The sequence below is a fragment of the Centropristis striata genome, chromosome 11, assembly GCF_030273125.1.
Source record: "Centropristis striata isolate RG_2023a ecotype Rhode Island chromosome 11, C.striata_1.0, whole genome shotgun sequence".
NCBI lineage: Eukaryota > Metazoa > Chordata > Actinopteri > Perciformes > Serranidae > Centropristis > Centropristis striata.
The window spans coordinates 3966666-3981354 of NC_081527.1; the positions used below are offsets into that span (position 1 = coordinate 3966666).

Sequence of the window (14689 nt, forward strand, 5' to 3'; positions counted from 1 at the left end):
GCAACAAATTTTATATAATTTGTCAAAACTTTAGAAAAAACTGGTTGTATTTAGAATATGTTCTGCTCAATATGAATTAATTACATGATATACATATATATAATTATATGTATAAGTCCACTTAAATACAATGTAGGTGGATGAAGTATTTAATATTTATAATTTTTTTGTGGTTACACCATGTGACATCTTGCCAACCCTTATTTGTCACTGACAAAAAAGATCATAGTTTCATTGCTATACTTTGCATCAACAAAAAAAATGTGATTATTATATAAAGAGTCACTTATTAGAACACATTTTACTATAATTATCAGGTCTTTGGGTTTTTATTGCTTAGACTTTGTGTTTCCTTCTTTCCTTAATGTATAAATCTGTTTCTTTACTCAGCTGCTTCAGTTTGAGCCATTTCTGTGGTAGTTTGTCAGAGATATGAACACAGTTGAGATTTATTGGGATTTTTGTATCCAAACTCACAAAAGCCAAAGAGCTAAAGTGAATAATGCAAGCTGTGATTTGTTTTTTACTTTTGCACTGAAGTTGTGACTCTTCCAGATCTTCTCAACACTAAAACTAAGCCCTTCTTTTCTCTCCTTAACATTTATTCAGCAATGGTCTGATAACATCAATGTTTACCTAAAGGTGAATTGATTCAATAAAGGTAAAGTCTGATCATGCAGTAAACACATCCAGAAATCAAAGAATCCCGACTGGTTTTTAAGAAAAAACAGAAAATTTGAGTTGCTTCCAAACTTTTGTCCTGTAGTGTTTATTTTTAAATGTGATATGGAATGAGACCATATTGATATTGGTCAGTGACAAATAAAGGGTTGGCAAGATGTCAAATGGTGTAACCACAAAATAATAATAAATATTAAACTTTATCCACCTACAGTGTATTTAAGTGGACTTATACAAATAATTACTTCATTTTAAAAAACATTTCTGAGTATTTCTACATATAACATATTCTTAAAACAACCATTTTCTTCTAAAGTTTTGACAAATTATGTAAAATGTGTTATGTACTATAATGTTGCAATGTAAACCTGGATTGTATATTTTTTTCTCATTTTAGTTCACTTTTGTTTTCCTGTATGTAGATATCAGATTTTTATGGGAAAAAAAATACTGGTTACACCAACTGACAATGGATTAGATCACGTCATTAATCCATATATCAATATAGTTTAAAAAAAAATGTTTTCTTTATATATAAATGCTGCACTTACTAGGGTTTGTCATTTTTAGTTATTTAGTGATGTTTGATATTCTTTTCTCATATAAATGTATTTATTTCAGAGAAAAGATTGGCCTAATTTATTTTATAGGCTATTTTTTTAGTTTAAATGTGCACTTTATGGAGCTTAGGTTTTTTTTTTTTAAAGGTTCTCCTGTTATACAGTATTTATGTTCACTTAAATAAACAGTTTCAATAAAACTACATGTGACATGTCATATAAAAAATAAAAATATCAGGATACATATACTACCGGTCAAAAGTTTTAGAACAGCCCAATTTTTCCAGTTTTTTATTGAAATTCAAGCAGTTCAAGTCAAATGAACAGCTTGAAAGGGTACAAAGGTAAGTGGTGAACTGCCAGAGGTAAATAAAAAAAGGTAAGCTTAACCAAAACTGAAAAATAATGTACATTTCAGAATTATACAAGTAGGCCTTTTTCAGGGAACAAGAAATGGGTTAACAACTTAACTCTATGGAGTCTTGGGCTATTTTGTCCATTTTTTGAATTCTTTTCATGTCTTTGTAAGTCATTTTGTGTCTTTTTTGGTCATTTTGTGTCTTTTTTTGTCATTTTGTCTCTTTTTTTAGTCCTTTAGTCCAACATAAAATGTGATTTTGAATCTTTTTTTTACTTTCAAAACACTATCATGCTCAATAAAGAATTTTAAATGTTGCAAATGTGCATTAATTTCAGAGTACACTGAGACATTAAACTGCATCATTTTCAATTAAATTCTGGAAAAGTTGGTGTGTTCTAAAACTTTTGACCAGTAGTGTATATCGTATATAGATATTTTGCCTAAATAGATCAGGATATGACTTTTTGTCCATATCGCCCAGCCCTAATACGTCCCACTCTTTCTGAGAACTCTTACAGATGTTTTCCTCTGTTCAATAAATCAAATCAACATGGTTAACCAAGGTCATTTAATTCCAAATTCACAAACTTTGCAAACCATAGTGGGGGCCTATAAAGGGCCTACAGGAATAAAGTTATGTCATGTTGATAATAAATGGCACCATCGTTTTAATTCTGCACTCCCACAACATTCGTCTTTCAGCTTATTTACAGAGTGCCAACATTTCCACTTTCTCCGTCACTACTGAGGCCTTTCAAAAAATATATTTTCACCGATATTACAGCTTTCAAACATACAATATCTCACCCAAAGAATATCCAGAATAATATCCAAACATATTCATGCATAAGAAACTGATGTAAGAAGAAAAAAAAGGTCAAAGAATGAAGAATGAGGGAAAAGAACGAGCTTGTGCTGAAGTTAAAGAAACCGATTGACCTTTTGTAGGAAATTCTCATTTACTTTCTTGCTTGAGTCAGATGAGAGATTGATACCACAAAATAACTGAATATGAAGCTACAGCCAACAATTATGGATAAATGCCCGACATGAAATTTATGGATGATGGAGTGACCAAAAGCCTCGGAGAGAAAGAGAAAGACCATTTATATTTATATGCATTTTTATGAATCTTGTCAATCAATCAATCTTTTTATATTGCTTGTTAAACCTCTACAAAACGGTTTTATATGTACCAGAAATATTTCTGACTTTTCAGAAACCAGATTTTAAATATCTTTGAACAGAGCCAGACTATTTGTTATTTGTTTAGTCTTGATGCTAAGCTAAGCTCTTTCTTGATTCCGCCTTGTTAATCCTCTGGGCTCTATGATAACGTGGCTTTTTTTAAAGCGCCGTAACAAAAAACGAGGTCACGCTGCTGTCGACTTCACTCCAAATTACAGACTGGAAACTTTTCCCCAGTTTTTTGTCTTTATGGGCTAATAAAGTGGGTTAAAGTGAAAAAATAATTGTCAGATCATGTTGAAGTTGTGCTGAGAAAATACCAAATACCAAACATGAGTATAATAAATATTATGTGGTATATACAGAGCAAATAGGCTCAGAACCCAGAGGGTTAACAGAGAGAGAGAAAGAGTCGTATCAACATCCTCATCTAATTATCAGCAACAAAGCAAACAAGTGCATTTCCCCAAATCTCAAATGATCAATTTAAAATGTTCAAATAAACCTTGACGATTGGCTAACGTGACTAAATGTAATTTACAGTGAAGAGAAACCTTTTCACCTCAAGTTCAACAGCGACTGTACAGCATCATTCTATCTTCCTTCTTTCATCTATTGCTTGGTTGAGTTGGTCCGATGCCTTTTTTATAGTAGCCTAACTGCCAAATGCAGCGTGTCAGTCAGTTTATGTAAAAAATGTTCTGTTTGGAGGCCGACTCAGTTCATGTTGGAGTGGCTCTTCAGGTGGCGTCTCAGGTGGTTCAGGCAGGTGTAGGTCTTGGGGCAGATCTGACAGTGGTACGGTCTCACCCCCGAGTGGTTCAACATGTGCTGCTTCAGCACGCTTCCGTCTGAGAACGCTTTCCCGCACTGAGAGCACACGTACGGTCTCTCTCCCGTGTGCACGCGCATGTGAACCGTCACCTTGTGTGCCATTGTGAAACCTTTGCCGCACACGGTGCACTTGAACGGTCTCTCTCCCGTGTGGGTGAGCCTGTGTGTGCGCATCGCCCCCATCTGGGAGAACGCCTTCCCGCAGTCGGGGCACACGTGTGGCTTCTCTCCAGTGTGAACCCTGGTGTGGCTCCTCAGTCCCCCCGCAGTGGAGAAACACTGGGAGCAGTGGGTGCACTGGTACGGTCGCTCCCCCGTGTGAGTGCGCATGTGTTGCTTTAAGTCGTAGCGGTTCCTGAAGCCGCGGCCGCACACCAGACAGCTCTCCGGTCGGTCGTCGTTGTGGCGCAGTTCGTGGTTGGCCAGGCATTTCTCCGACAGGAAGCACTTGCCACACTCCTGACACTGGTAGGGTTTCTCGTGGTCGACTCTCTGGTGGTACTTGAGCTCGCTGATGCCGGGGAACGTCTCGTCGCAGTATCTGCACCTGAAGCGGTGGTTGGGGCTGTAGGGGAGCTGGTGCTCGTTCATCTGGTGGTTCCTCAGCAGGTGGGCCATCTTGAAGGTCTTCCCGCAATGAGAACACTCGTATTTCGTCAGCAGCTGGACGCACTGGTGTCTGACCCGCTCGTGTAGAGACCTGAACTGGCAGCCGCACTTGGTGCAAATGTGGGAAGCGTTTTTACACTTTCTCTTCCTGTGTCTGGAGAGGTGGGCCTCCGTACGGAAAGCTTTGCCGCACTGGGAGCACTTGTACGGTTTCACCGCAGTGTGGAACCTCTGGTGCTCCAGAAACTCAAAGCGATACTTAAAGCTCCGTCCGCAAAGCGGACAGTTATGCGTGACTCGTCCTCGTGGGTAGGCAGATTTGACCGAAGTCTTCCTGGAGGTCATAGACGAGGAGGAAGTCCGGTGAGCGGAGCCGCTCTTGCGGTGTTTCCCTCCGCTCATTAACTTGGCGGCCTCCATCTCCCCGACCTCTTCGTGTCGCTGCTGATGTTTGCTCAGAGACTTGGAGGAGATAAAGCTCTTCCCACATTGCTTACACTGATAAGGCTTGTCATGATCTACCTGCTGGTGATACTTCAAGTCACCGATCCCTGAGAAGCCCACTCCGCAGTGACTGCACTTGAAAAGGCGGCTTTGGACGTGAGTCAGCAGGTGTTCTTTCAAGCTGCTGGACTTTTGAAAACTCTTCCCACAGTGCCCGCAATCGTAGTTACGCCCTCGTTTCGGGCAGTGGTGTCGGAACTTTTCCAGCGAGGTTGGGAAGCTGTTCCCGCATTTAATGCACAAGTATGCAGCGTTTTTGCATTTGCGCAGCCTGTGGCCGGCCAGCAGGGTGGCGGTTCTGAAAGCCCGGCCGCACTCGGAGCAGTTATACGGCTGCAGGCCGCTGTGGACTCTCTGGTGTTCGATGAGGACAGAGTGGTGCTTGAAGCACTTGTCGCACTCGGGGCATTTATGCATCTCTGACTGCTGCCTCCTGCGAGGAGACGAGGAGATGTCGGTCCTTTTCGGTGACTCGGGGAAGTCGGTGGAGGTGGAAGGGTTGGTGGACAGCTCCTCGTCGAACATGACGATCTGAGGGACGTCGTTGTTTTCGTCGTCGCAGGCGCTCGGGTGGGACGCGATCGCCACTTCCAGCGACGGAGGGAGAGACAGAGAAGGGATGAGGAGGTCGTCGGACTGAAACGGAGCTGCAAAGAAAATATAAGGAAAAAAAAGTTAAATAATCTGTACAATTACACTCCAACATTTGCTTTCAAGACGCACACATTTGCACGGGATGATGGTGTTGTTTCCTCTTTCAAGGTAACATTAAATGGTCCAAGAAGGAATGCACAAGTTTCTGATTTGATGCCACAAGTGTTAATCAAGGTTATTATAGTTAACGAAAACTAACAAAATAACGAAAACTAGAATCAAAAAAACATTTTTGTTTATTGAAATAAAAATAAAGAGTTTAAAAAAAAAAAAAACAATAACTAACTCAAACTGTATTTTGTGGTTACAAAACTAACTAAAATTATAGTGAAAATGTCCTTCGTTTTCGTCTTTGTCAACCTTTTTCATAGTGAAAATATAAAAAAAAAAAATATATATATAAATATGTTTACTGAGACTGGGATGTTACACTCCAACCAAAATACAAAACACCTGGAACTGCAAGAGTTAATAACCTTATTGGTTGGGCTGAGATGATAAACCAAAGTTATTTGGTTTTTTTCAATAATTAAAATAATTTTTCAAATTATTATGGCCTCTTTGAATCTCGCACCAAACACATAGACCATTACAAAAACTAAACTAAAACTAAACTAAAACTAAGCATTTTCAAAAAATAAAAACTAATTAAAACTAGCAAACTCACTCTAAAAACGAATTAACAAATTAAAACTAATTGAATTTGAAAACAAAAATTCACAACAAAATTAAAACTAAAACTAATGAAAAATCCAAAACTATTATAACCTTGGTGTTAATACAACTTGTTCTTCAATTAAACCATTTAAGGCGGGAAAGCATTACCGCATTTCTACCATTAAAACCGGGAAAGCGGATACGTTGTTTTGTAGTATTTGCAGTTTTTTCCACCTATTTTTGGTCTCTTGGCCAATGAAATGCATCAGAATACATGTGGGAGTGTCACAATGCAACATGGGACTTTTCCAGAACTGAAATCATCACCAAAGAAAGACACAAAATGACAAGAAAAAGACACAAAATGACCAAAAAAAGACACAATTACTAAAAAAGACACAAAATGACCAAAAAAAGACACAATTACTAAAAAAGACACAAAAAGACTCAAAAAAAGACACAAAATGACAAGAAAAAGACACAAAATGACCAAAAAAAGACACAAAATGGCTTACAGAGACATGAAAAGAATTCAAAAATGGACGAAATAGCCCAAGACTCCATAGAGTTAAGAAAAATTACCAAAATTACCAAAAAAGACACATAAAGACACAAAATGACCAAAAAAAGACACAAAAAAACTCAAAAAAGACACAAAATGACAAGAAAAAGACACAAAATGACCAAAAAAAGACACAATTACTAAAAAAGACACAAAATGACCAAAAAAAGACACGAAATGACAAGAAAAAGACACAAAATTACCAAAAAAGACACATAAAGACACCAAATGACTAAAAAAACACCAAATGACTAAAAAAAGACACAAAAAGAGAATACATGTGGGAGTGTCGCAATGCATCATGGGACTTTTCCAGAACTGAAATCATGGCGGAAGACGACTATAGTAGAGGGAGCTCAGATATAACAGCTATAAACTCTCAAATACTTTTTGAATTTCATTTCTATCTGCTACAGAGGCTGAAAAATCTGTTATTTAGTAGGAAGAGTTGACACTTCTGTTGAATTTCCAGAAAAACTTCAGGTTTTAGGGGCTTATTTTAAAATCGCCCAGAGGTTTTACAGGCATTTTTCCAGCCGTTTTAGGCCTAAATGGGTTAAAAAAAAAAAAGACACAAAATTACCAAAAAAAGACACAAAAGTATTTAAAAAAGACACAAAATTACCAAAAAAAAGACACAAAAGTATTAAAAAAAGACACAAAATTACCAAAAAAAAGACAGAATTGCAAAAAAAAAGACATTGAATTACTAAAAAGACATAGAATTACCAAAAAATCAAAAATATATTATTTAGTAGGAAGAGTTGACACTTCTGTTGAATTTCCAGCAAAACTTCAGGTTTTAGGGGCTTATTTTAAAATCGCCCAGAGGTCACGTTTTAGGCCTAAATGGGTTAATACACTATGTGATGAATAGTTTGTGCACATACCAACGCTGCTCTTGGCCAGTTTCCCGTGACACTGTTTGCTCTGGAGAAGAAATTTAAGGTCGTCTCCATTTGAGACACACTGCATGTACTCCTCCAGGACCGAGGGGGCAGCACTGATCCACGAGGCAGTCTGGACAAAAAAAGATGTTTTGAATTTCAGGCCCTTTCATTTTTTGACTCATTTTCTAATCTTTCAGAAATCCTCTGTGCACCTGTTTGAAATCTGGTATTGGCAGCAGCTCCTCCAGTCTGGTGAAGAATTCACAAACCAGAGTTTCCAGAGCGGTGTCGAAGTCCGGCCCGTACTCCACCGGGAACACATTCTGTTAGACGGACAATATCGTTAATGATCAGACAGAAAAAAAATCAGAAAAAATTATTAGACCACCCTTTTTCTTAATTTCTTGTTCATTTTAATGCCTGGTACAACTAAAGATTCATTTGTTTGGACAAATATAATGATTACAACAAAAATAGCTGATTAGAGTTTAATTTAAGAGCTGATATCTAGACATTTAACATGGTTTTATTGATCATGATTTTGGTTATTATCAAGAAAACCATGTTAAATGTCTAGATATCAGCTCTTACATTAAACTCTTATGAACTATTTTGGTTGTAATCGTTATTAGGGCTGCAACTAACGATTATTTTCATTATTGATTAATCTGTCGATTATTTAAACTATTAATCGATTAGTTGTTTGGTCAATAAAATGTATAAAAATATCAATGAGTGTTTCCCAAACCACAAGATGACGTCCTCAAATCTCTTGTTTTGTCCACAAACCAAAGAGATATTCAGTTTATTGTCATAAAGGAACAAAGAAACCAGAAATATTCACATTGAAGAAGCTGGAATCAACTGCTCAAAACAATTATTGGATTATCAAAATAGTTGATGATTAATTTAATAATTGATTATTGTTTGATTAATCTAATAATTGTTGCAGCTCTAATCCAAACAAATGTACCTTTAGTTGTACCAGGCATTAAAATGAACAAGAAATTGAAGAAAACAAGGTGGTCTAATCATTTTTTCCATGACTGTATATTTCTTTTCTCACATTGTTTTTAGGTAAAACTGTCAAAAAGACTGGATTTATAACTTTTGAGTTAAATCTTGTTATTTAGAGCATCATATGAATTTAATGGTACTTTGAGGAAGTGTTCTCTGCCGTCAGTGTCTTCAATGAGGCCTTGCACCAGCTTCATGAAGTTGGCCTCCGGTGCTTCAATCACAGGATCGTTGGTCTGAGGTAGAGAACAAAACACCAGACAGATGATTTTAGACATTTTCAAAAAACGTCTCAACTAACTGGAACACATGGCAGGACTTCAGGTGGAAGGTAATAATCAGATTCTTTAGGACTTCAAAAAGAAATATCTGTTAACAGATGGAGACCTGCCATGACCATTTTAATGCAATAAAAGTCACATTATCTTTATTTTATTTTACTTTATTTCACTTCATTTAATTGTATTTATTTCCATTTACACACTTTATTATTTAATTACTTATTGTTTGTCTGTGTTACTTTTGTTTCACCATATAATTTATACATATTTGATCACAAATGAAAAACGGCAGACTAAATGTGAATTTGTATATACACTACTGGTCAAAAGTTTTAGAACACACCAACTTTTCCAGAATTTAATTGAAAATGATGCAGTTTAATGTCTCAGTGTACTCTGAAATTAATGCACATTTGCAACATTTAAAATTCTTTATTGAGCATGATAGTGTTTTGAAAGTAAAAAAAAGATTCAAAATCACATTTTATGTTGGACTAAAGGACTAAAAAAAGACACAAAATGACCAAAAAAAGACACAAAATGACAAAAAAAGACACAAAATGACCAAAAAAAGACACCAAAAGACACAAAATGACTAAAAAAAGACACAAAATGACGTACAAAGACATGAAAAGAATTCAAAAATGGACAAAATAGCCCAAGACTCCATAGAGTTAAGTTGTTAACCCATTTCTTGTTCCATGAAAAAGGCCTACTTGTATAATTCTGAAATGTACATTATTTTCCAGTTTTGGTTAAGCTTACCTTTTTTTATTTACCTCTGGCAGTTCACCACTTACCTTTGGACCCTTTCAAGCTGTTCATTTGACTTGAACTGCTTGAATTTCAATAAAAAATGGAAAAATTGGGCTGTTCTAAAACTTTTGACCGGTAGTGTATGGTCTACAATAATGCAATAAAAATACTGACTTCCTCGATGCAGGAGGTTCTGATCCGGTTGAGGTGGCTCTCCACAGCCTTCAGGTCTTCAGGGTGTTCAGAGCGCAGCAGCTCCAGCGTCGTCTACAGGAAGTTTAGTTCATCAGTTCAATGTTCCATCAACTCTCTCTAGTCTCTTATTTGACTTGTTGTCATTATGTAAACTACAGGCCAACAGTTTGGAAGCAACTTAAATGTTCTGTTAACAATGTCTTTCTTAAAAACCAGTATGGGTTCTTTGGATTTCTGGATGAGTTTATTACATGATCAGACTTTACCTTTATTGAATCAATTCACCTTTAGGTAAACATTGATGTTAGCAGACCATTGCTGAATAAATGTTAAGAAAAGAAAAGAAGGGCTTAGTTTTAGTGTTGAGAAGATTTGAAGAGTCACAACTTCAGTGCAAAAGTAAAAAACAAATTACAGTTTGCATTATTCACTTTAGCTCTTTGGCTTTTGAGAGTTTGGATACAAAAATCCCAATAAATCTCAACTGTGTTTCAAGCTTATTATAGTTAACGAAAACTTACGAAATCACGAAAACTAGAATTGAAAAAACGTTTTTGTTAACTGAATTAAAAACAAGTTTAAAAAAAATGATAACTAACTGAAACTGTATTTTGTGGTTACAAAACTAACTAAAACTAACTAAAATTATAGTGTAAATGTCCTTCGTTTTCATCTTTGTCAACTTTTTTCATACGTAAATCTTTTTGGTTGATATGAAATCTATTTCATCTGGTTTTATGACTTAATAAACTTATTGGGGCTGAGATGGATCAGACAAAGGAAATAAAGGAAACATTTATTGTGACCTTATTGAATCTGGCACCCAACAAATACCCCATTACAAAAAAACTAAAACGAACACCAAAACTAAGCATTTTCCACAAAAAAAAAAAAACTAATTAAAACTAGCAAACTCACTCTAAAAACTCATTAAAACTAACTGAATTTGAAATTAAAACTAAAACTAATAAAAAAATCCAAAACTATTATGACCTTGCTGTGTTCATATCTCTGAAAAAAAATACCACAGGAATGTCTCAAACTGAAGCGGCTGAGTAAAGAAACAGATTTATACATTAAGGAAAGAAGGAAACACAAAGTCTAAGCAATAAAAACCCAAAGACCTGATAATTATAGTTAGAATGTGTTCTAATAAGTGACTCTTTATATAATAATCACGTTTATTTTGTTGAAAAGTATAGCAATGAAACTATGATCTTTTTTGTACAAATTTGATCTTGCTTCCAACCTTTTGGCCTGTAGCGTACATGATGAGGTCTACACATTTAAAATCTCTTACCCTCAGACCGATACCTATTACAAATATTACTGGCTAGTAGCAAAAAGGCAATAACCAGGAAATGGCTGAGCAAGGAGTGTCCGACAATTTCAGACTGGATAGGAATAGTTAAAGAAATCTATAACATGGAAAGGTTAACATTTTCCCTGAGATACAATACTGAAAAAGGGGACCAATACTGGAAGAAATGGAGGGACTACATGTATGAGAGGTGATTGCATATTCTGTGTGGGAAAATCTTTTTGTTTTATATTATTGTATTATTCCCCTGGGTCAGTAGCGTTTCTCCCCTAGTATAAATATGTATATATATATTCCATTTCCGCTTGTTATGGGGTTCTTTTTTATTTTATTTTTTGTACCGGTGACCTTGTGGACAGCACAGATGAAGGTATTTTGTGTCACTGTACCGAGAGAGACTAAAGAACTGTTGGTGCCTTAAAGCCTCTAGACCCCATTCATCAGCCTGAGTTCTGCCAGCCCTTTGTTTAGAACAAAACCTGCCATTGTATTTTGCTATGGATGACCCTGTCTGATGTACCTGTTCTGTGTGTATAATTATATGTTTGTGTTTTGTTTTTCACTGAAAAATCAATAAAAAGAAAGTTAAAAAAAAAACCACTTACCCTGGCTCTCAGGCCCAGCGAGAGCAACCGTCCTTCTCTTTTACTCATCAGTTCAGGAACTGCATCCGTTACCATGGACACAAACTCCTCCAGTTTCCCATAATGCTTTATGTTCCTCTGGCGCACCACTTCCCACATCACCGCCGACATCAGGCGGAGCGGAGGGACCAGGATGGCCAGAGAGGACAGAGGGACGCTGAACTCTGCACACAGAGAGTAGATTGAGATTAGATTAGATTGTCAAACTAATTTAAAATCTGAACTAAATCTACTGTCACTTCCTGCACCTGGACAACACTCCACTACTGGAACATATACTTCACTTCATATGTAACATGTGTTCACATTAATCCTATTGATATTATATATTATATTTATACAATATTCTTGTCCTTTTGCACATTCTACTTATTTACATATTCTTATACTCTTAGTATATTATCTATTGTATGTATATCTTGTATAGTCAAGTATTTATATGCATATATAATGCTGGTACAATATATCATATATATGTGTTTACATATTATATATTATGTTATGTATGTATGCACACCCTGCACAGGTTAAATATATGACACATTGCTATGTTATTATTATTATTATTAATATTACTACTACAACTATTATTATTATTATTGTATACATATACTGTTGCTGCCATTACTATATACTGTGATATACTACTATTATTATATACTATATACTATATATATATATATATACTGTACTATTATTATATACTGTGTAGTCACAATAACATCATATTATCAGTATAATTATCTTATTTTTAACTTCTTAAGTTTATTTCTTTTATTCTGTGTTTTTTCTATTGTTGTTTTTATTTATTCTAACTCAGTATTTTATTCTATTATATTTTATTGTACTTAAATACCAGACTGCTGTGACAACCACATTTCTCTTCAGGGATGAGTAAAGTAATCAATCAATCAATCAATCAATCCATCCATCCATCAATCTAAAAGCAAGACAGTAAACTTGTAACTGATGTCACATGTAGATAGGTCACTTCAGATGTTAAATGTGTTATATTTACTTTCCCTTGAACTGTGTTTCAATTGCACAAATGTGTCAATTTCTTTTCATTCGTTTCATTCACATTACAGGCTAACTGAAAGTATCCATCCCAGTTCAGAGTGTTCCCAGTGGTGTGAGTGAGCTGAATCACAACAACAGGTGAGACCTTGACAGTGTGATTAAATGGCCAATTGTGGCCCTCCTGACAATATTTTGTGGCCCCCACCTTGATATGAAAATTTAATGTGAGTTTTATATGAATGACACTTTACCATGTTGTGTGTGGAAGGTCCCTTTAATTACTTTTTTTTGTAATTTTGTGTCTTATTTTGGTAATTGTGTGTCTTTTTAAAAATATATATATTTTTTTAAATAATTGTGTGTCTTTTTTTAATAATTTAGTGTCTTTTTTGGTAATTCTCTGTCCTTTTTTTGGTAATTTTGTGTTTTTATAAAATAATTTTGTGTCTTTTTTAGTAATTTAGTGTAATTTTTTTGGTAATTTTGTGTCTTTTTCATAATTTAGTGTGTTTTAAATAATTTTGTCTTTTTTAGTAGTTTAGTGTAATTTTTCTGTAATTTTGTGTCTTATTTTGGTAATTTTGTGTCTTTTTTAAATATATTTTTTAAATAATCGTGTGTCTTTTTTAATAATTGTGTCTTTTTTAATAATTGTGTCTTTTTTTTGGTAATTCTGTCTTTTTTTTTAAATTTTGTGTCTTTTTTAATAATAATTTTGTCTCTTTTTAAAATAATTTGTGTCTTTTTTGGTAATTCTGTGTCTTTTTTGGTAATTTAGTGTCTTTTTAAAATAATTTAGTGTCTTTTTTAGTAATTTAGTGTCTTTTTTTGGGTCATTTTGTGTCTTTTTTGGGAGTAATTTAGTGTCTCTTGTTTAATAACAGACCAGGTCTATAGAGTCAGTAGGGATGTGTTTACCCGTTTAGCTTCAGTCTCTCAGTGTATTTGCATATCTCACAATAGGAAAGTCCTTAGACACTTAAACACACAGTTACTACTTTTATACTGCAGCCTAACCTGCTATCTCCATGGCAACGCATTTATAATGAGGTGAATTTAGCCCAAAACACTAACAATTAGCGTGATGCTAACAGTTAGCTAACTGTTAGCATCACGTTAGCCACCTCATTTAAAATGAAGCCAAATCTGGCTAACTATCAGTCAGAAACAGTTTGGCTGCGTTTCATACATAAAACTAACCCTCCCAGAGGAGAATAGCTGGTTTTTAAAACACTAAAACCTGGTTCCTGAAGGGGCCCAGGACAGTGAGCCACCAGGCCGCTGGTGTTGATGGTTAAACCGGTTTATTATTGGTAAAAACAAGTCTTGTTCCAGGGATTAGTCGGGGCCTGTTGAGCCGCGGCTAATCCTTCGCTTTAGCTATTCGGCTAGCTGCATAAGCGGTAAATATACAGTTCTGTGGAGCTTCACAGGCTCATACATACCCGCGTCGTTCATTATGGAATTCTTTAACAACGATGGGTAGAAAAATCATTTCATAGGGATCTCTTTCATACTTTCTGTTAGCGTTCAGGCGCCAACTTCTTCCTGGATCACGTTGTTCATTCTGGGCAGCGTTGGCCCAGTCAGTGGCAGTTTGGAACGGCGGGGTTCGTTTTGCTCGGCGGGGCAGCCCCGAGAGGGGCGGGTCCTACTCACTACACTGTCAGAATGAGAAGCACCGCCCCTCCAGGCGACAAGATAACTAAATCCTTAAAGTGATGTTTAAACTTCAAAAACTGTTTTCCTACATCTCTCAAGTGTTTATTAAAAATAGGTTTGATTAATTTAAGAAGATATTTAAGAGGCAATACGTGTTTATCAAAAATAGGTTTTTAGGTAATTTAAGAAGCTATTTAAGAGGTAATAAGTGTTTATCAAAAATAGGTTTTAAGTCATTTAAGAAGCTATTTAAGAGGTAATAAGTGTTTATCAAAAATAGGTTTTAAGTCATT

The 14689-nt window shown here is 35.6% G+C and overlaps 2 protein-coding genes across 2 annotated transcripts in view; one reads left to right on the top strand and one right to left on the bottom strand.

Annotated features, from left to right (window-relative positions):
* The window catches only part of LOC131980453 (cysteine/serine-rich nuclear protein 1-like), a 158968-nt gene that overhangs the window by 108230 nt on the left and 36049 nt on the right, over positions 1 to 14689 (top strand). The gene's annotated exons all lie outside the window — the stretch shown is intronic.
* On the bottom strand, positions 1353 to 14426 carry LOC131980446 (zinc finger protein 420-like). The gene is made up of 7 exons (XM_059344690.1): positions 14180 to 14426; positions 11676 to 11878; positions 9729 to 9821; positions 8658 to 8753; positions 7713 to 7823; positions 7501 to 7630; positions 1353 to 5384 (listed from the first exon to the last, which is right to left on the bottom strand). Exons 1-7 carry the CDS (start codon positions 14190 to 14192, stop codon positions 3508 to 3510), a joined length of 2523 nt encoding a protein of 840 aa, XP_059200673.1. The 5' UTR covers positions 14193 to 14426; the 3' UTR covers positions 1353 to 3507.

What these genes read in the sequence shown, in the direction of transcription:
- LOC131980446 (XM_059344690.1), bottom strand. An exon ending in GCAGAGAACACTTCCTCAAA is followed by an intron (nt 7,824 to 8,657) that starts GTACCATTAAAT and finishes TCCGTCTAACAG; the next exon opens with AATGTGTTCCCGGTGGAGTA. An exon ending in ACTGGCCAAGAGCAGCGTTG is followed by an intron (nt 5,385 to 7,500) that starts GTATGTGCACAA and finishes TTTTCTTTGCAG; the next exon opens with CTCCGTTTCAGTCCGACGAC.